This window comes from Gossypium arboreum, chromosome 6 (genome assembly GCF_025698485.1).
Source record: "Gossypium arboreum isolate Shixiya-1 chromosome 6, ASM2569848v2, whole genome shotgun sequence".
In the NCBI taxonomy this organism is placed as follows: domain Eukaryota; kingdom Viridiplantae; phylum Streptophyta; class Magnoliopsida; order Malvales; family Malvaceae; genus Gossypium; species Gossypium arboreum.
Window position 1 is genome coordinate 53015254 of NC_069075.1, and position 21294 is coordinate 53036547.

The 21294-nt window shown below is 33.8% G+C and overlaps 2 protein-coding genes across 2 annotated transcripts; one reads left to right on the forward strand and one right to left on the reverse strand.

The window, feature by feature from the left end:
• The first annotated feature begins 14504 nt into the window (after window positions 1-14504).
• LOC108473894 (3'-N-debenzoyl-2'-deoxytaxol N-benzoyltransferase) lies at window positions 14505-16333 on the forward strand. Its single transcript, XM_017775703.2, has 2 exons — window positions 14505-15593; window positions 15686-16333. Exons 1-2 carry the CDS (start codon window positions 14794-14796, stop codon window positions 16218-16220), a joined length of 1335 nt encoding a protein of 444 aa, XP_017631192.1. The 5' UTR covers window positions 14505-14793; the 3' UTR covers window positions 16221-16333.
• LOC108473895 (nudix hydrolase 15, mitochondrial) lies at window positions 15925-19923 on the reverse strand. The gene is given in 4 exon segments (XM_017775704.2): window positions 15925-16687; window positions 16769-16888; window positions 18544-18686; window positions 19427-19923. Coding segments are annotated over 4 exon segments (834 nt in total). The 5' UTR covers window positions 19788-19923; the 3' UTR covers window positions 15925-16477.
• Between the last annotated feature and the right edge of the window lie 1371 nt (window positions 19924-21294).

Here is a 21294-nt window from a genome sequence, read left to right on the forward strand (position 1 = left end):
TCACATTTATAAAACTACAAGCCGAATATACCTATACTTACCTTACTTAAACATCAACCCTCAATTTCTTTGACATAGCACATTCCTGAAAATGATAAGGGAATATAACAGCCTTTAATCCAACTTATAATTCATACATATCACATTCCAAGCATTCGCTCTATTCTATCACTTAACATACAAACATTACTCAAAAACTTTCTAGTTCAAATTCGGCAATTACACCAATTCACTAGATGATTTATTATTATTATTGTTCATTTATTCAAACTACTTACAAATACCTTAAACTATCTCAATTAACAACCATTTTCTACCCGTCACGTTTACTCTACTTGAACCGAATGCACATAAAGTCCTTGGCCGAAACTCACTAAACACAAATTAGCCATAATCTTGTATTTAACTTGAGCATAACCTTATTTACCTTCCAAAAATCATAAAAATATCAAACTCTTAATATTTATGTGCAAAGCCGAATCTTAATATGATCCAACCTCCAACTCATTCATTTCAATCACTCACACGGCATTTGTTCAATTCATTAGACAAATCTATGTTTGGCCATTGTACCCGTGAACATTAGAATTTATCATTTGACTAACTAAAACACTTCTCTTCAACAATTCTCCATAAAACATAAAAACCATAACCCAATCTCATCCTTTAATAACTAAAACCGAATGCTCAAACCATCACCAAGATTTTCATAATTTTGACATGGGTTATGTAAGAAACTAGCTAATTAACTAGAAACAAGCTTAAAGTTTAAAGAAAATCTAACACAAATGACTAACCTCCTTAAGCTCCAAGTGACCGAACCTCCTCTTCTTTCTTCCTTCAATTCACGGCAATGGAGGAGCATGGATGAAACAACTTTGTTTTCATCACCCCTCCCTTTTCATTACTTTATTACCAACCTTTTATTTTATTATTTTTAACATAACACATTAACACAAAATGTTTATAATATGTTTAACCCATTGCATGGCCGGCCACTACCTAAAGTTTTGGGTAATTTGACATGCAAGGACAAGCATTTTCTAACATGCATCAATAGGCCACTTTAACATTTGCCTAGCACATTTCTAAATTTTCTCACACAAGTCCTATTTAATAAAATTCACTTACAATTAACAAAATTCAAACATGAAATTTTCACACATGCATATATACATATAATAAGCATCAAATATGACGGTTAATTATTTTTATGACTCGGTTTTGTGGTCCCGAAACCACTTTCCGACTAGGGTCACATTTGGGTTGTCACAATATGCACATAATATGATGATATAAGTTGTGTGGAATTTATAAATTGAATTGAATAATTGTATGGATAAAAAATTGGACTGAATCGAAAATAATTGAAGAAAAGACAAAATTGTTGAATAAGTTTCAACTTCTTTGCTGATTTAACTAGGTAAGTTCATATGGTATGATTATATTTAATTTTTTGTATACTTGAATTATGAACATGAGTATGTTTGATAGTAATTTGAATTTTTACATTTAGGTACAAAAAGGTGAGATATGGACTAAATCATAAAAAAATGATAAATTTACTGATGAATTGAATATTATGAATTTCAGTTTGGGATATTTAATAAATTGATATTTGATTATGACCGATCGAATCATATTGGTATGAATTTGACTGATTACTGAGATAGAGGATTAAATTGAATAATTTTTAAAATATGTATGACCTTGTAATTAAATATGATTTGGATAGAAGTTGATATTATACCATTACTAATGAAACACCCTTCACTCATATTCAACGTTAGAATAGGGTTACGGAGCATTACCGGACTTACAACACATTTATATATACTTTTCGCATACATTTAAATCAATTCATACAACCATTATTCAATCTCAAACAATTTGTCCCTAAACATTCATTAGGAGTGGTTTGGGACTAAACCGATATCTCAAGAAACTTTCGCAAACTTGGAAAATTTTTCTCAAAACAGAGGACACACGCCCGCGTGGCCAGGCCTTGTGTCTCACACGGCCACCAAATACGCTCGTGTAACAGGCCGTGTGGACATTCGAAATGGGAGCACATGGTCGTGTCTCAGCCCATGTCCTACCCCATGTAACTCTTTGACTTGGGTCACACGGCCAACACACATGCCTGTACGGCTAGCCCGTGTGCCCTAATAATGGCTACACACGCCCGTGTGTCAGACCATGTGCTAGGCCGTGTCAAATCTGTTGGGTATACTGACTTATGCCACACGGCCAAGTCATACGCCCGTGTGTGAGGCTGTGTAGAGCATACTAACTTCACTTAAATTTCAACACCAGGGGACACACGGCCGTGTAACAAGACCATGTGTCACACACGGCTGAGACACACACCCGTGTCTCTACCCGTGTGGACAAAAATAGGCTATTTACCAAGCTAATTTGCCACCCAAATTTTGTACATACCTATACAATTAAAATGGTACTCACTCATAGCATAAATGGTCATCCAATTCAACCAAAATCAAGACTAAAACATTCCAACAACTAGCTTGCTTACTATCTCATGTTTTACTCATTCAAACCATACCAACTTTACATATTCAAATCATCTATTTAAACATTTTCCAAACATGCGTCATCACATATCATCCACAAGCACATAGTTTCTCAATTATCAACCACTTGATATCTATAATACCAACTATCTATAACATTGCAAACCAACCTTAAACACTCAATATAAACCATATGCAGACTTATATATATACATAACCAACTTGCCAAAATTAAGCCAAGTCTCATGGATATATATCTACAAACCAAAACATAACCATTTATAAGCCATCTCAAATGGAAAAACTCACTACCAAGATATATATCCAAATGACCATAATCCTATACATGCCATATGACCAAACCAAAAGCACAAAAGTACCAACGTGATGGTTGGATAGTGTGACGTAGTCTCTGACGATCCCTGAATCTGAGTTAGCTTTGAAATCACTATAAAATATGGGAAAAAAAATAAACAAAGTAAGCTTTATAGCTTAGTAAGCTCGTATGAATTAAACTCAACTAATCATAAATATACAATTCATCAATTTGAAATTTTTAATTCATAATTCATAAATACTAACAAACCTTCCACATGCTTAATCATATACTTATATGCAAACTTCATAACTTTTTCAATTTAAAGCTCGTATGATTCATATACATACCTGAACAAATCCGTAACAAACTCATACTCAAACGGAAAAACGTCGAGTACTCGAATTCTCGCACACTAAATGCCAAATACATAGTCGAAGCTATTTCAATCTCACACATTAAGTGCCATACATAGCCGAAGCTATCTCGAATGGCACACTAAATCCACACATAGCCAAAGCTATCTTGAATCGCACACTAAGTGCCATACATAACGGAATTGTCGTCAAATATGACTGTAGTCTCATATACACAATTTATACAATATCAAAGCATTTAAAGCATATTTATAACAATGCTTATTACATATGAACTTACCTCGAATGTTAAAACAGCGAATTGAGTCCATTAGTCGATAACTTTATCTTTTCCCCAATCCAAATCCATATTTCTCCTCTCTTGATCTAAATATATTCAAAATTAACTTTTTTATCAACTATTTATTCAATTTAATCCAAAATATTCATTAGGGCTATTTTATACATTTGCCCCTAAACTTTCACATTTTTCACAATGTAGTCCTTATTTCATAAAATCACCAATTTATGAAATTCCAAATATACCCATGCTAGCTAAATTACCATAATGCCCCTAACAGCCCATATTTTTTATTTATTTTACATTTTAACCACTAACTTTACACATTTCTCAATTTAATCCCTATTTTGCATTTTCACTAAAAATCACTTAACAAAACTTGTATATCTATCAAATAACATTCAAAATCTATTCAAAAATCATGCATATTCATCAATGGCATCATTCAAAATCTTTAACAGTTTTGCAAAATAGTCCCCGAGCTAGCTAGTACTAAATGCAATGATCACAAAAACATAGAAATCATTAAAAATCGAGTCAAAAATCATACCTTAATAGCCAAATGAAATTGCCGAAATTTCAAGCTTAAAATGGCTAGGTTTTTAATTCTACAATCGATGGAGGAAGAATTAAAAGATGATAGTTTTATTTTGGTTTTATTTCATTAACCTTATTTAACAATTTACATATTTAACCTTAATTTATAAACATATAAATCATTTAATGGTTGTCCATACTTGTCCACTAACTTTTCAAATGGTTTAATTACCATTTAAGGCGATTATATTTAAAAACCAAAGCTATTTGATACTTTAAACTAATAGAACATGCATTTTACACTTTACACGATTTAGTCCTTTTTATCAAATCAAGCATTCAAACGATAAAATTTCTTCACGAAACTTTCACACATACATGCTATCATGCTATAAAAACTTTAAATAATATTAAAATAATTTTATGACCTCAAATTTGTGGTCCTGAAACCACTATTCTGATTTGACTAAAAACGGGTTGTTACAACTCTCCCCCCTTAGGGATTTTCATCCCCGAAAATCTTACCAGTGAATAGGTTGGGATACTATTTTCTCATAGCTTCCTTGGGCTCCCATGTAGCCTCTTCAACTATGTGACGTTGCCACAATACTTTCACTAAAGCTATGTGTTTATTTCTCAATTTTTTAATCTCTCGAACTAAAATTCTGATCGGTTCTTCGTTGTATGTCATATCAAGTTGTATTTCGATCTCTGACGGAGAAATCACATGTGATGGATCTGATCAATAACAACGTAACATCGACACGTGAAATACATTATAAATCTTTTCTAACTCAGTCGGAAAAGCTAGTCGATATGCTACTGGCCCTATTCTTTCATTGATCTCGTAAGGCCCGATGAAACATGGACTCAATTGGCCTTTACGACCAAAACGAAGGATTTTCTTTCATGAAGACACTTTAAACACTTTGTCATTGATCTAAAATTCAATGTCTTTTTGTTTCAAATTTGCGTACGACTTCTGACGATCTGAGGCTGCCTGCAAATAGTCACGAATTACTTTCACTTTCTCTTCGGTTTCTCTAATCAAATCAACCTCGTGAATCTGTTTCTCACTAAGTTCAGTCTAGTACAATAGAGTTTGACATTTGTGACCATACAAAGCTTCGTATTATACGCAAATTCAACCAATGGCAAATATTTCTCCTAATTACCTTCGAACTCTAAAACACAACATCTGAGCATATCCTTGAGAATCTGAATTACTCTCTCAGACTGACCATCAGTTTACGGATGAAAAGCTATATTGAAATTCAACTTCGTACCTAAAGCGTCATGCAATTTCTTCCAAAATTGTAACGTGAACCTCAGATCTCTATCAGAAATAATCAAAATTGGCACACGTGCAATCTAACAATTTCAGCAATCTACAATTCAGCTAATCTATCGAGTGTATAGTCTGACATATCAGAATGAAATGCGTTTATTTCGTCAGTCGTCAATGACAACCCAAATTGCATCTTTCTTCTTCGGAGACAAGGGTAATTCCGATACGAAATCCATAGTCATTCTATCCCATTTCCACTCCGGTATCATCACAGGCTGAAGCAAACCTGAAGGTATTTGATGTTCAGCTTTTACTTGCTGACAAATCAAACACTTTGATACAAATTCTGAAATGTCTCGTTTCATACCCGACCACCAATACAACTTCTTCAAATCATTTTACATTTTACTACTTCTAAAATGAACAGACAAACAACCATTATGTGCCTCGTGTAGAATTTTCTAAATCAACTCTGGATTTTTCGGTACATAGATTCTATCTCAGAACATCAAACAATCATCAGATCTGATTTGGTACTCTGAATCACTAGTTGACTCGCATTGCACTCTTTTATCTTGTAACTCAGTATCACACTTTTGAGCTTCGTAAATTTATTGAAGAAAATCCGCCTTTAATTTATCTAATATTGAACCATCATCAGATAATGTCAACCATGTATTCATTACTCTCAAAGCAAGCAACAATTTCCTATTCAAAGCATCTGCAACCACATTTGCTTTCCCCGGATGATAATCGATCACTAACTCATAGTCCTTCAATAACTCAAGCTATCTCTATTGTCGCAAATTCAAATATTTCTTAGTCATAATTATTTTAAGCTTTTATGATTAGTAAAGATGTGACATTTTTCACTGTACAAATAATGACGCCAAATTTTCAATGCAAATACAATAGTGGCCAACTCTAAATCGTGCGTTGGATAGTTCTTTTCATGGGATTTCAATTGTCTAGAGGCATAAGCTACAACATTTCCCTCTTGCATCAATACGCAGCCCAAACTATTCAATGATGTGTTGCTGTAAATCACAAATTCTTTACCCAATTCAGGTTGAACCAACACTGGTGCCTCAGTTAACAATGTTTTCAATTGATCGAAGCTTTGTTGACATTTTTCAGACCATTCAAACTTTGCATCTTTTTATAGTAGTCTGGTCATTGGTGTAGCAATCATTGAGAATCCTTTAACGAAACGTCGATAGTAACCAATCAATCCTTGAAAATTTCTAACCTCGGATACATTTCTAGTGGTTTCCAATCAATAACTGTAGAAATCTTGCTCTAATCAACTCGAATGCCATCTGTCGATACAATATGTCCCAAAAATTCGACTTCCCAAAGCCAAAACTTACATTTTCTGAATTTAGCATACAGTTGCTTATCTCTCAAGGTTTGCAACACAATCCTCAAATGCTTGGAATGCTCAGACTCATCTCGTGAATTGATCAGAATGTCATCAATGAACACAACAACAAATCTGTCTAAATACAGTCTAAAGGTCTGATTCATCAAATCCATAAAAATGGCAGGAGCATTAGTTAGTCCAAAAGGCATAACAAGGAATTCATAGTGTATGTACCTCGTTCTGAATACAGTCTTAGGCACATCTGAGTCTTTAACTCGCAACTGATAATAACCCCATTTAGGGCCACTGAGTCTTTAACGCAGTCTTAGGCACATCTGAGTCTTGTCCACTAACTTTTCAAATGGTTTAATTAACATTTAATGCCACTATATTTAACAACCAAAGCTATTTGACACTTTAAACTAATAGAACATGCATTTTACACTTCACACAATTTAGTCCTTTTTTTATTAAATCAAGCATTCAAACGATAATATTTCTTCATGAAACTTTCACACATACATGCTATCATGCTATAGAGACTTTAAATAATATTAAAATAATTTTACGACCTAAGATTTGTGGTCTCGAAACCACTGTTCCAATTTGACTAAAAATAGGTTGTTAACCACTATTCCAATTTGACTAAAAATAGGCTGTTACAACTGAATTATTATGTGTAACTAAAAATGATGCAGGATCGTTGAAAGGGAAAGAAAAGGTAAGAGTCGACATCAAGTGATTCAAACTTTCAGTTTGTATTTCTATGACCGAACTAATTTTAGTTAAATCATATTCATGATATAATGCATTATATAATATTAAGGTAAGCTATTAATAGATATTGAGCTGAAAATGCTAAGGGTGAAAGTAAATATCAAGGCAATGAACATATTGAATATAATAGAAAGTTGTATGAATTAATTGAAACACGAAATTGAATATGAGTTGTGATAGTATATAATAATGTATTTACCTAGTGGAATCCCTATACGTTGCCATGTTTGAAATATTGAGTTACATTTGATAAGGCATGTAATATGTTTTGCAGGATTGACATTTGAAGTTGGTATGCTTTGAATTCATCTTAGATACTAATAGAGGATATGTTAGTACATGTGAAAGATGGTATGTTTTGGGTACTAGTTTGAATGCATTTAACTATATATGACTTGATAATTGAAACGTGAATTGGTATTAAAACTATTTTTTAATTGGTTTAAGATTTACATGTACTCTTAAAAAGGGATTATTTGGCTAAATGGATGATTGAAGTTGAAGTGGGTAAATAAAATGCATATAGTTAATTGTATGTGTATTAGATATGTTTTTAGAATGTTTATGTTAGTATGAATATGCCTTGAATGTTGGTACTTTGAATCTTGAATATGGCTTGTATTTGGAATAGTCTATGTTATATACATAGGAGTTATTAGTGTGTTAGTTCAAATTTTAATAGTTGATTTAAACTTGGCTAGTATATGCATTGTGATATGTTATTACATATATATGTATTATGACATGTCTTGGTCATAATTTGAGACCATATGAATAATATTTGAATGGTTCATTTGAATGTGCAAATGATATGTTTTGAACAAGGATATGGCATGGTTGAAAGATGTTTTGATAAGCTTGAAAGCATAGACAACTAGTTGTTGGATGTGTTTTGGTATTAAATTAAGATATGTTCAATTGGTTGTTTTAATCAAAAGTAAATGATATTGTAGTATGCATATTTGAATGGTTTTGTGCAGGAAATAAGGTGTATCTATGCATCAAATGAGTTTTGAAAAGATTGGTTTAAAATAGGTATCAAATAACATTTTACCAAAAATAGGACATAGTGGATAGTCTCTAGTATCGCGATACTACACCTCAGTTATCGCGATACCTATCTAATTTTAATCAATGTTTAGATATTGTTCCTAATATCACGATACCAAGCCCTGGACATCACAATACCCTTTTCTACCATTTTGAAATAATTCAGTTTAGTCATGTTTCAAATTCGAGTAAACAAAAGAGCTTTCGTAAGCTCAAATGATTTTTAGTTTAGATTGTATACTATAATGTGCATGCATTTATGGTAAGAATCGATGACTAAATAAATTACTTTGAGATTTACATGTGATTGCTCTGGTAATAGTGTAGCATCTTGTAGCTCGGGTCTGACGACTGTGCAGGGTGAGGGGTGTTACAGTATTGAGCTTTTGTAAACTCGTATTAAACTTGAAATTGATTGTATATTAATTGAAACGAACGAATTAGGTGATATTAGAAGCGGTAAATTGGAAATAGGACTGATAAGGGTATGTTTGATATTGAAAATTTATTAAAATGTTATTATTATAAGTGTAATGAAATGTCTCTATAGATTGCCTTGAAGAGGGATGAGTTGATTTCAGTTCCATACACATAACATCTTTATATTGAGATGAAAGGTTTGGCAACTCTGAGTTACAAGTTTATGGTAGAAAAGTGGATATAGATATACATGTTTACTTAAGGTAGAATTTTTAATGCTAATATTACATACTTAATACAACACCCTCTACCCGACTCGAATAACCAGATACAAATATTGGATGTTACCACGTATGAATACTTAACATAAATTTTTAAATTCATCTATGCATATTCCATTTTCAACTTATTTCATATTATTATTGTAAAAGTTTTCTAAGCGAAAGAAAGAAGGAAAACGTTCAAGAATACACCCAACTCTTAAAATTAGGACATTACAACAGAACAGTTTGTTAAAAATAGACTTTCTTGGCATAGAGAACAAAACACCATACTCCTAAGATATGTTCTATGTGTATAGTATCCCTACTCATCGTTTCCCTAGCACAATCCTAACTTGGTCTCTCCTGGCCAACTCATTTAAACTGCCCCACTTAAAATATGAACAAAACACTTATAAGTTCACATGCATTTAGTGAGTTTGAATACAAAATACCTTGGAACCTTTGTAGTTGAACTCTTCTTCCTGAGGACTTTGGATTACTATTCCGTCTTTGGTGAATACATTCATAATATCGAATATATATACCTATATGCCAAGTACCATACTTAATGTATTGACTCTTACTTCATAACTTGGATGACTCCAAGCCTTTTACCAGATGATTTCTACTCTCTTTTAACGTAGGTACTTCTTAGAAGAATATCTATACATAACCCACTTTCAAAGGATTTCCTCATCAATCTTATACTATACATTTCCCAGATTGGTTATTCACAGATATTATTTCTCTACGAATACGTACTAATTAATCTTGCATTTGGCAAAATCCCATACTGAGTTGGACACCTATCAAACTACTAGTCAGATCATACCCTGAATCAAATTAGAAACAAGCTCAGACTAATGATGAAATGTTCTAGACGGTTAAGAAAAATCTCAAAGGTCTATGTTACATAACGCAAGAATCTCAAACGTCTATGTTACATAACGCAAGAAAGCCCAATATAACCAATGACTCAAATTCCAATTAACCCTAGAATAAGACATAATATTATTTATATATATGGTGCTTACCAGATAATTCAGACTTGGACCCTTGATAGTGTTGACAACCTTAGACCCACAAACACTTGTACCTTTCATAACCAAGTATATGCCCATATCTTATACTGGCAACCTACTATGGCTGACTCCTTCTTTAGGAATAATAATACATGTGACACCCCAAACTCGACCAGGAGGAGCCAACCCGAATTTGAAGCATCCCATTAGCCACCGAAGCGACTCTCTAGCTATCGAGTACTCCTTAAGACTTTTTGACCTAGTATTTTATAATGTCATCCAACTCGATTCAGTTTTTCTATTTCCCAAAATAAAATTTAATATTTACATGCTAAATAAATTTCTTATCTTAATTTTACTCCAGTAAAATTTTGACGATTTTAACCTTTGGTAAACTTATTGACAATTTTACCTTCGATAAAATTTCGAGAAAATTTGTACAATATGAAACAACTCAACACGTTCACTATGACCGAATGGTTTATTTTCATTTTTGGGCTTCAAAACAGTCCAAAAACATAAACTCATTCTTCCATTATTTTTTAAATAATCATATATAGGATTGCAATTTTCCAGTTTCAATTCCATTTCTATTTTTGGAAACCTACATTCATCTCCAAATGATTCCATTTCTTTATTTCGGAGAAAACCATATCGTTCCTAAATTTTTCCCATTTCTCTTTTTATATTAATTTCATTCATTTTTATTCAAACATGCAATTCATTTCTGGTTTCAACTAGCTAGTGGAGGGACCGATTGGACATACGAAGTTGAGGCTCAAATGTTTTATAATTAAGTTCTATCTTTTTCCTATTAATTATTAACTCATTTATTCACGAAGTCATTCGATTATAGTATCATGACTGAGCTCTTCCCAACAACATACCATTACGAAAGTAACTACTTAATACTCATCCAATGACCTTATCATTAGTGTGTTAACCTTATGGGATATCCTTGACCTCCTTAGGATAATATTCGTTATCCCAATACAATTCTATTTTATCTCATCGCAACTATCACATCTTTCTTCACTAAAAGTCATTAACTATCAATTAGTAATCAAGTCATCAATCACAAAGACGGACAACCCGTGGCCATATTTACTTTTCATCAACCATGTGATGCCAATGAGAGGATATCATTTACCCATTATTTGGGCTATGAATTCCACTTTTGTGAATGATACTACATACTAAAGAAGTCATACACACAATGCACCAGCTTTCGATTCCTTATCTATTTGAACTCAGCCTTTTATTTACATCAAAGTGTATGAGTCACGCATACATAATCCGCCATCCACTCAGTATTTAGGTATGCTACACTATGAACATAACAAGTGAATAAATCCATAACTGAATTCAGGATCAATTTTTCTTGGGTCTTGTCCGATGTACTATCAGTCTAATAGGTCACATTTATGTCTCTATTTTCTAGGAGTCATCCGCTCCAATGCCCAAGACAAGACATCTCCCCAATTGGACTTGATAGACGGCATATTAGTCTTTCAATCGATTTTCTCACTAAAGAAATATTTAGGTTCATCTACTAATACAAGTTGTCTTTTCGTACTATGATTCGACCACAAAATACTGCTTAGTATTAGTTAAACATTTAGACAACCAATGAGCAACATTTGGTTCCATTTTTCTTTGCATGCAAAAAACATGTAAGGGCAATTATACAAAGTATATTGATGTAATCAATGAATTTGTTTTATTAACCAATCTGTTCCAAAAAAAATTGCAAGTGTATATTGACGAAAATACTATATATAGGGCACTAGATCCAATAGTCTCCCACTTTCCCTATTAAAGTAGATGAGTCATGTTTCACATTCTTGTGCTCCTCCATATGTTTCTTAAAGAGCTCTCTAGCTATAAGTGCCTTGACTAAACAAATCTCTGGGGTTTGTCCTCATATGCAATCTTTGAATACGTCTACTGGCCCGTCAAACACTACTGTCTCCCTTATGTGTTTTATCCTTTTGTGATTAACTTGAGTTTAGCTATACCTATACTATTATAGTACCATAGCTTTTCCATACCTCATATTCGACCCTCCATAGTGAAGTTAGCACTGCAACCCTACTTGACCATTGTTACATTATGGATTGCCATCTATGACAAAAACATAGCCTATTGTCGATTTCCTTGAATCTCGACACGTAATAGAATTCAGAATCAATATATCTGATAGGAGTGATATCTCCTCTAGAATACACAGGCATATAATCCCTCGTTCTCCGTAAATACTTCAGTATATGCTTAATTTCTTTCCATTGTCTTGGTCTTGGATTCGCCTAATATCGACTTACCAACCTCACTGCAAAATAGATATTTAAGCGTGTATATAGTGTAACATACATGAGACTTCCTACTGCCAAGGCATAAGGAGCCTTTCTCATATTCCTTTTTTCTCTCGCTGTCTTAGGACAATCTTCTAAAAAGACATGAAATTTCAATACGAAGGGTTGATTTCCCTTCTTCGAATTGGCCATTGCATAACACTCCAATATCTTGCCTATGTATGAAGCCTGAGACAATGCTATCACATTATTCTTTCAATCCTTTAAGATTTGAATACCTAGAACTAAATTAGCTTTTCCTAAGTCCTTTATGATAAACTGTTGAGTTAACCACAGTTTAATCGATGACAATGCCCTTACATCAATTCCAATGAGTAGAATGTCATCGACATATAGAACGATAAAGACCATCTTTCCATCCACTAAATATTTGTAAACACAAGGTTCATCTACATTTTGCTCGAATCCAAAAGTCTTGATCGGTTGATCAAATATTTGATTCCATGAGCAGGATGTTTGCTTAATTCCATAGTTAGATCTAAGTAGTTTGCAAACTTTTTCCTCGTTTCCTTTAGCTATATATCCTGTGGGTTGCATCATGTAGATGCTTTCATCAAGATAGACATTAATTTTTTTTGTCTTAACATCAATTTGCTAGAAATCGTAATTGAAAGATGTCGTATGGATAGTAATATGTGGATTAACTTTGAGCATGACAACTGAAAAGAATGTTTCTTCATAATGTTTCTTCATAATCGATACCTTCTTTTTTAGTATATCCTTTTGCTACAAGTCTGACCTTATAAGTTTCTACTTTTCCATCAGGATTTATTTTCCTCTTATAGATCCATTTACACCACATGGGTTATTTCCCTTTCAGTAAGTCTACAAGTTCCCACACTGAATTGGAATACATAGAGTCCATCTAAGCTTTAATAACTATTTCCCAGAGCTTGAAATCAAAATTCTGCATTGCTTCGTCATATGTGAGTAGGTCATTTCTTCTTATTCGGCAGACTTAGTGTTAAAAACACTTTTTTCAAATTGGAAGAACTCAGGCCTACAAGATACCCTCCTACTATGACGAGGCTCCCTATGCTGCTGATTGTTGCAGGTCTACCGTCTGTGACCCCTCCAATCTTTCTTGGGAATTGAACCTGCTGTGATTTACCTGAGTTTCTTCCTGTGTATTTTCTAACTTTTACTAGAAGAGCAATCCTTTTAAGTTCCATCTTTCTCATTCGAGCGTACGAATTTGAAAGTATTGTATTAACATTGGGAGCGACATCCACTTTCAATTATACCGATCTGGGCGAAATCGCTTTTAAGGTAGTAGTTCTTCCACGGCACAATAATTGCTTTATTTATTTACACTTAATTTTATTTCTTGTTAGTGCTAACAGTTTTGTTTGCAGTAGTATATTTCCAGCAGTAGATCCATTTCCCAATGTTGTCCCTTCACTACAGGCAGATGCCTATGGTAGAGTAATTAGATTATAATTTTCTTACTATTTCATTCTTTTTGAACCCAAAAAACATCTTAAGAGACGAGTGACCAAAACAAATCAATCTCAATAAAGCTAGTGAGCCGTCAGTAGTATGTCATAATTTTGTGATAATTTTTTTCAAAATACTAATAATTAGGTGAAGTCAAATTTTAATTTTGAAAAAACACTATGGGGACTGGTACAACTACCTCTTGCATTTGTTTTCTTGTTCCAATTTGACTATATTTAACAACATCAGTCACCAATTGATTAAAAAGGGACATTATTTTTTTCTAATTTTTCCTTCACTTTGTCGAGGATCATCCAAAATGTAAATAATTTAGAACCATAATAATATTAGTAAAGAATAAATGGGTGAGAATAGCGGGGTTTGGTAGAGGGCCTGACTTTTCCATCATGCTCCTGTTCACTTTCTCTTTAATTAGAATAAAAATGTAATGGAAAAGGAATAATATACATATATTATAATAAAGTAAGAGTAGATGCAGATGTGTAGCAATGAAGAAAATATTAACAATTGTACTCTCAATTCTTAATAACCAGCACGGCAGTTCCCCACTAGTCAATATCCAAAGAAGGGACACTGAACCGGGATGATCTTTAGGCATTATTAGTTAAAAAGGCAAAGGCTTGTTTAGCCTTGAGGCAAAGCCTTAAATTTCACAAGTCAACACCAACCATTTTTGACGAACCCTCACCCTTTTTAAACACCAACCCTGGAATTCCCCCTAACAAACCCAAAAAATATGAAGGTCCAAGTCTTAGAAACTGCTCTCATCCGCCCCTCCACCGCACCTTTCACCCACGATCACACCCTCCCCCTCTCTCACCTAGATAATGACCACTCCCTCAACGTCACCTTCCGTTACCTGCGAGCTTACGTCAACAGCGACACCACCGGTCGTGACCCTTTCCAGGTCATCTCCTCCGCCATCTCCGCCGCTCTCCACCACTATTATCCTCTGGCTGGATCTCTCGGCCGTTCCAGCAACGGTAGGTATGAGCTTTTCTGTCGGTTGGACCAAAGCCTACCGCTTGTAAGTGCCAGCGTGGACTGCACATTGGAGTCTGTAAATCACCTTGATGACCCTGATATGAATTCGGTTGAACAGCTGGTTCCCGACCCAAGCCCGGAAGAAACGTTGGTCAACCCCTGTACTTTACAGCTAACGGTGTTCAAATGTGGTGGGTTTACTCTTGGGGCGGCTATACACAATGCTTTATGCGATGGGCTTGGTGCGACCCAGTTTTTCTGTATAGCAGCTGATTTCGCACGTGGGGTGGACGAAGTAAAATATCAGCCGGTTTGGGATCGATCCACTCTATTGGGTCCAAGAAACCCCCCGAAAGTTGAAGCCCCAGTTCTTGAGTTCCTAAGCTTGGAGAAAGGTTTTAATCCTTACAAACAGTATATCGGACATGTTGAAAGGGAGTGCTTTTATGTGGAAGATGAATGCTTGGACCAGCTCAAGGCTTTGCTTTTTGAACAAAGTGGTCTGGGTTTAACCACTTTTGAAATCTTAGGTGCATATATTTGGCGAGCCAAGTAAGTTAAAAAAAGTTTGGTGTAATTAAATTCACATAATGTGTAAGCAATGGAAGTGTTTTTGACCTGGTCTTCATTGTTGATATAAACAGGGTGAAAGCCTCAAAGATTCCAGGCGAGGAGACGGTGAAGTTTTCATATTTGATGAACATCCGCAAAGTGGTAAAGCCAGCATTGCCTGCAGGCTACTGGGGCAACGGCTGCGTTGCAATGTACGCCAAGGTCAGTGCCAAGGACCTAATCGAGCAACCTTTGTGGAAAACGGCAGAACTGATCAAGAAGAGCAAAAGCAATGGCAGTGACGAGTACGTGCGTTCTTTCATTGACTTACAAGAACTGCACTATGAAGACGGCATCACGGCTGGGAAAGGGGTGAGTGGGTTCACTGATTGGCGACATTTGGGCCATTCGGCTGTAGATTTTGGTTGGGGAGGTCCCACTACAGTGTTGCCACTTTCAACCAATTTCCTTGGGAGTGTGGAGCCATGCTTTTTCCTGCCTTATGCTTCATCAAATACAGGGAAGAATAAAGGATTTAAAGTGTTGGTGAGCTTGCGTGAGAGTGCCATAGCTGATTTTAGAGAAGAGATGGAGAAATTTAGTAGGAAAGAATTTAGTAAACTTTGAGCTGTTTCTAGATATCTGAATCCTGCTAGCAGAGCTGTCTTGTTGCTAATTTGGCTAATAATAATAATAATAATAATAATAATAATAATAATAATAATTTGTTCTTGTTCTAATTGTTTGAAGGAAGAGTAAAACAAGGGGAAGATTGACATGAATGAACAGTCTCGTTTATAATTTATGATGGACTATTTACTTTTCGAGATGCCGTTGATGCACAAGTTACGTTGACTAAATTTTTTCTATGATGCGTAGTTTGATTATTTGTCCACAAGTCCAGGAAACTTGAACTTGGGACTCTGTTCCAGGAAAGCAGGGGGTCGCTGGTAGACCACTGAAGCAGCTCTTATCAAAATACCAGCAGTTAAACCCCATATTAAATACCTCTTATTCTCGATTTCATAGTCGAAGAAGTGAAGAAGATACTTCTCTCCCATCCATTCTCTCTCTTCCGCGCTTCAATTTTCATCCTGAGCCCAGCAATTCATTCATACAACGGATTAAAAAAGAGAGTAAAACAAGTATGTGAGCAGGAGCTGGAAGAGACAAACCTTAATGAACATTTCCAGTGGAGCATCGAATACTGCATCCACTTCAGCAGGATTCGGAGTAGGCTTGAATGCCTTTCTGTCGTTAAGTACACCGATAACAGGAACTACTCTTAGGAGATGCTGCATGGAAAACCAATAAGTTTTAAACAAGCTGAAAGCCAATACAGTATACGGCACGAATTTCAGCTATACTATGTACCTTGCTATGCACTGTAAGCCAAAAGATTGAGAAAGGTACATTACATTATATTTTATAACCAAAATATCTAAACGCAACTCATCATTCTAACATTTCCATCACAAGGTCCATGACCTGTTGATAGTTGTCAGATCAAACTTCAAGATTATATCGATATTGATTTTCAAACAAAAAGTACCCTATTCTAGTATTCTCCATATAGAACTTGTTCATTAATCCATCTTAACATATAATATATATAAATATATATAAACCATGTCCATATACTTTTTAATGACATTTTAAATAACAATTGGGACAATTAAACAAGCTGAAACATGTTCAACATTTTATATTGAAACACTCATGTGTAAAAAAAGGAGGATCTTTGGATCAATAGCACACAGTACTCACCATATTATTCATCTACATAGCAAGTAACTAGCATTATACATAGACATAACAGTCCACATCAACAAACATACATGTACAATTGTCTATTTTAAGGTAAAACAAAGTATATATGCTTAAAGATTATTATTCCAATCCAAGGACCACAAAATACGTTTCTCAGTCAACTGGTTCATGTAGAAGAATTCAGATTATTTCATATCATTCACAGAAAGAACCAGCAACAGTCAATCTCACATTTCGATAGCACCTTATAGGATTATACAACATAGGTTGGAAGAGCAATTTCAATTACTTGATAATGAGAAGAGCTATTAAATAACCATAATAGAAATCATGCTTGGATCAGGTAGGTAGCTCATATAAACTAAGTCACACCTTTCTTTATTCCAGTGTACCAGCTTTCACTCTCTTCTAAGGGTTTTCTTTTTGTTTTGTTTCTGTAAAGTTTATAGCATTAGTACCAGCTATCCCCATCTTGTGTAACCCCTTGCCAAACACAGCCATGAGTTTCACATTTTTACAGATAGAGAAGGTGTCCGAAGGGAAACTAAGAATTTTAGAGTAGGCATAGACAAACAGATTATCCATTCATGATGCCAAGTGATAAATTTGCTGTACACCTAACAGTCTATCTCACATTACATAGACTCTTCTTTGCTTTTGTGCTAAGTTTTAGATATCAAGTTTAAAACATAGACGCCCACAATACCCTCCAACAAGAAATTAATTCTAAACTTCCAACAATATTACTATAGATATATAGAACAGAAAATGTCACAATCATCCAAATGAGAACTGAACTGATTCAAATCAGACTAATGCCATTTACCATGTATATGAATGGTTAATGAAGATACTAAAAAAAGCCTAATGTTATGTTGGGAACATGATTTTGAAAATTTCTATTTGGATTTCATTTGCTAAATAAATCGTAAAAATGAAATGCATACATTATGAATAAATTAGTTGAGTTCAATCTAATATATATTCAGAAAATATAAAAAGCATAAATATATTGAATTCCTAAATTCCTTAGGAAATTCGAATTCACTATTAAATGCACATCCAACAAATCCATGGATTTGAGAATCAAGAAAGCAACATTTCTATATGTTATCACTCAATTTACAGTATTTCTGAAATCCAAGTTCCAAAATGCTACCTAAAAGAAAATTTTTAATACCTTAGACAAAAATGGTTCAAGAACAGTTATAACATTGACAAGTGAAGGGTCCAACCCAATCTCTTCTTTAGCCTCTCTAGTTGCTGTATCACCATCATCTTTGTCCCCCTCATCTGCTTTCCCACCAGGCAATGAAACTTCCCCTGCAGCAAACCACCGAAGATACTAAGTCAAACAATTAAGTCTACATCTGGTAGCCACACGGGAAAAATAAGAAACCGAAACCACAATCTTATACAGGTCAAATTTAAAGTGACTGTTAGACTTAACTGAACCTAAAGCAACTAATGCAAGTGAACTGAAACACCCACACTTTCTTAGGAAACCCAAAAATGATATTGTCCGACATATATTCATTCCTCTTTCTTGTCTTCCCTAAAGCCATCGAATATAACTCAATCAAGGACACAACTTCTTGATTTCATTAGTTGGTTGCTAACACTCAAAAAGGAAAAGGTACTGCAATGAGCCTTCCATTCATAGAAGATAGAAAATTAGAACTCAAATGATAAGAGGATGGGCATCTTTAAAAGGATAATTTCTGCTCTTTGGCTTGAATTTTCTTACTAACCAAACAAGGGGTATTTAAAAATCATCATTCCCTTCCCAAGAAAAAGTAAAATTTTCATGCTTCAAAATCTCCCATCAAATGATCAAAAGCTGATCCCAAAGCCTTTATCCCAGGTGAGTAGACAATTCAAGGAAACAAAAAACAAACATTTCACTTTTGTTAAGTATTTTGAGACCGTTAGTTTTATGTTCTCTTGTATTGTTGCTGGATTGCCCTTGTATCGCATGATCATATATGACCAAAAAAAAAAAAACATTTCATCTAACCATTAACTTTCCAAACATTAATCAAGAAAAAGAGAAGGAAACTGACCCGAATGAGTAGATAATCTTGAAGACCTTTTGGTCAAAATGACACGCAAATCCCCAGCATCCCCTTCAAAGAGACAGATCAAAACAGAAGCTCTTTTGGATCTAAACTTTTCTGGGTTTTGAGCCACTCGGGTAACGGATTCTTGAAAACCCACTTGGGAAACAAATTTCCCGGCGGCTTCCTCAATGATTCGTTCCTCGTTGTCATCCCAGGAACAAGGTGGAGGCTTATAATGACGCAGCTGCTGGGCTAACACTAAGAATCTCTTTGATTGAACTCCACAGTAGAAAGATGATAAAGCCATTACGTTGACAAATGGTGGAGAAAATAAAGGTAATCTCTTTAGAATTGAGAAGCTCATGAATCCAGGTTTTGCATGGTACAACCAAATTCGTATAACGAGAAGAAGAGGAAATAATGATTCTCTGCTTTTTTTTTTTTTCCCTCTTCTGAGAAGGTTAGGCAGAAATAAAATTGGGTGAATTAACCAAAAATACTTATTTTTAACCATAATTACCTGGTCGATTTTTGCTAAATTCACTTAATTAGGCCAATTTTAAAAAAATTTGTCCGATTTAAAATATTTTTAGTGGAAAATTCAGAAAAATACTTCTAATTAAAAGTATTTTTAATTTTGGCTAGATGATTAAATATTAGTGCTTTTATTTTATGTATTGGATTCGATTATTTTTCAAGTTATGTTGCTTCAAACTTTTTAAAATTTTAATTAATCTTTTAACATATAAGTTCTTTGGTTAGATGATTAGGTAATTGTAATTACATCATTGAGTCTTGAGTTTAATTATTTTACTATTCATATTTGTATTTTTTATTTTATATTGCTTCAAGTTTTAAATGTTTAATTAATATTTTTAATATATTAGTTCTTTTGTTAGATAGTTGTAATCACATCTTTGAGTCTTGAGTTCAAAGGCGAATCTTGAGGAGCTGGCAGGGGCCGACCCCCTAAAATAGAAAATTACTATTTAGGCCTTTAACTTTTTAAAATTTTAAATTAGTAAATATAAAATTGTACTTTGCCTCCCTAAAATTATAAAAATTTGATTTAATCCTTTAAAATTATAAAGATATAGACTATAAAAAATTAAAATTTCATTCGGCCCCCTAAAAAATTGTTCTAACTTTGCCCCTGCTTGAGTTCGATTCTTCTACTACTCACATTTGTATTTTTTTTATTTCATATTGCTTCAAGCTTTTTTTTTATTAATACTTTTAACATATTATCTCATTTTGTTAGATGGTTAGATAATTAAGATTTCATCATTGAGTCTAAGGTCCCATTATTTTTATAAGCATATTAATATATTTTTGTTTTCATATTGTTTCAACCTTTTTTATTTTTACTTAATGTTATGATGGTATTTTTTAATTGTTTTTATTTTTAATTAATGTATTTTTAATTATTTTTATAAGCATAAATTAAATAATTATTGTAAAACCCTAAAATTTTCTATAGTAAGATATTATCCTTAATACAAGAAAATAAGGAAATAAAGTGACAAGAAGAGGAAAATTAGGCTATGTCACTGGGAAGTATATTATGACATATTGATTCAAGAAAGGACTAAATTGTAAAAGTGAGAAAAGTTTTGTGGCCCAAGAGTAAATACTCAAAATTTGAGGGATTAAAGTGTAAATATGAAAAAGTTGAAGGACTAATAGTGCAAATATTTTAAGGGTGGAAAACCAAGGAAAGTTGATGAATAAGGACCAAATTGAATAGGTGAAGAATTATGAGGGACTAAATTGTAATTTTACCAAATTAAGTGATGACTCAAGAATGAAATTTTAAAAGATCACAAAGGGAAAAATGGTCAATTAGAAGAGAGAAATCTAGAAAGTAATGC

Bases quoted from the DNA above. Each gene is read 5' to 3' on its own strand.
- LOC108473894 (XM_017775703.2), top strand. From the start codon at position 14,794: ATGAAGGTCCAAGTCTTAGAAACTGCTCTCATCCGCCCCTCCACCGCA. The intron at 15,594-15,685 runs GTAAGTTAAAAA...TGATATAAACAG, and splicing joins GCATATATTTGGCGAGCCAA to GGTGAAAGCCTCAAAGATTC.